Raw genomic sequence first — 1,666 nt, forward strand, 5'->3', positions numbered from 1 at the left:
TGAAATGGATTTGTTTCTGTTGCATCTGTCAACAGAATCGTGCCCTGCATGTGGTCGCTAGCTTGTGCCAGCATTGCAGGATTGGGACCAGTCCAAGCACTGGGCAGGGGAGCATGTTTTGCCATGCCAAAGCAGGGATGTCTAGCCATTGCCATAGACTGGTAAACTGATTAATTGTCAAATGACAATCACAGGGAATGAGGCTGTGACCAGTGCAGCTGGTCAGTGCTGCAGAAGTGCAGCTCACTTCTAATTTCAGTCATGTACTAAACGTGAGTGTAGGCTCATTGAGGGTCTCCTCTAGCAGCTCCCCGCAAAACGTGAGAAGGAGCTGTTGAAATGCCTTCCTTTTTCAGGGGTATGAAGGAAACCGCAGGGCTGCTGGTTGGGGAGGGAACCCTAGGCAAGTCAGTGCTCTCATGCCTGCTGCTTGGCAGGGAGCGCAGCCTGCACGCAGGGCCTTTGCCTAGCTCCTTGTGAGGTTACAACGAAGGATTTCTGCAGAGGGTTGCTGAAGATGTAATGGCTGTGAGGGATGCAGGACTGCAATGTTGTGAAAAGTCACAAGCCAGTCTGCTGTCACGTTTCTGTGCTTGGAACCCAGAGCAGGTTAAATCCTATCTACAGATCTGGGAAATGGTCTGCTGAAAGGATTTGGCTGTTCTTGGTTTGGCATTTTCCCCTCTCCTGGACCAAACAAAACCTCTCATCAGGGTGGTGCAGGGGGGTGTTACGTTCTTTGCTGTCTCATGTGTGTGCTTTTCAGAGAGTCCTGACACAGCAGTAACAAAACAGCTTACTATCTTCAGCTGTGCTTTCCTGAACAAATGTTACATGACATTTTCCCCTCTGAAGCAGGCTAGTGATGCTTTATCTACCTCTCACATGGATACCAGACACAGTGTTAAAGTCACTGACTGAGAGAGGAGTTCTCTGCTACCCCCTCCATCTCCATGGAGTTTCTCTGTGGAGAGGACTGGATGATATTCTAAGCCCATTCTGCCATTTAACTTTATTCTGAAATAATCCTATCTGTCTTGCAACAGGTACAGTATACAGAAAGCATGAGCCCATCTTTTTCCAGTCCCTTGGCAATCCCTTTATTTTTAGGTGCATAGATGGCGTCCTTATTGATGGGAATGATAAAGGACTGTCAAGATCAGTGTACAGGTAAGCAGTCAAAAGAAATAGGGGATTGTTGCTCAACTGATTTAAAACAGTGGTACTGATAGACTGTTCCCTGTTGTCTTGCCCTAACTTGAGTTATGTTAGATGTCATCCATCTGTGTGTATCTTGTAATGGAAACAACACAAGGGTATGAGCTGCTGGATGTGGTCTGTTGTGTACTTGTGTCTTCATCTGTAACACCAATGAGATGCATTTTGATGTACAGAGACTGTTTCCTGTAAAGAAAATAGTTGTATTTGGAGCACGATGTAGCATAAAATTTTTTAAATGCTTCTTAGCTGTTACTCAGATCTTCTTGGTGGATTAAAAAAAAGCCTCTTTATGCACTTGCTAATGCTAAAAAGGTGAATCTGCTAACTCCAGCTCTGGTCTGCAGATAAGCAGCACTTTAGAAGGAAGCAGTAACAATAACAGTAACAAAAATAAACATTGATGATGATGATGATGAGATGATGATGATGATGATGATGATGATGA

The 1,666-nt window shown here is 44.8% G+C and overlaps 1 protein-coding gene across 1 annotated transcript in view; it reads left to right on the forward strand.

Annotated features, from left to right (window-relative positions):
- The window catches only part of LOC104624750 (SET domain-containing protein 9-like), a 3,118-nt gene extending 1,908 nt beyond the window's left edge, over nt 1-1,210 (forward strand). Inside the window, 1 exon segment of the mRNA XM_010292194.1 lies at nt 1,047-1,210. Coding sequence (XP_010290496.1) covers nt 1,047-1,210 — 164 coding nt within the window.
- Nucleotides 1,211-1,666: the final 456 nt, after the last annotated feature.

This window comes from Phaethon lepturus, unplaced genomic scaffold (assembly GCF_000687285.1).
Source record: "Phaethon lepturus isolate BGI_N335 unplaced genomic scaffold, ASM68728v1 scaffold10908, whole genome shotgun sequence".
NCBI lineage: Eukaryota > Metazoa > Chordata > Aves > Phaethontiformes > Phaethontidae > Phaethon > Phaethon lepturus.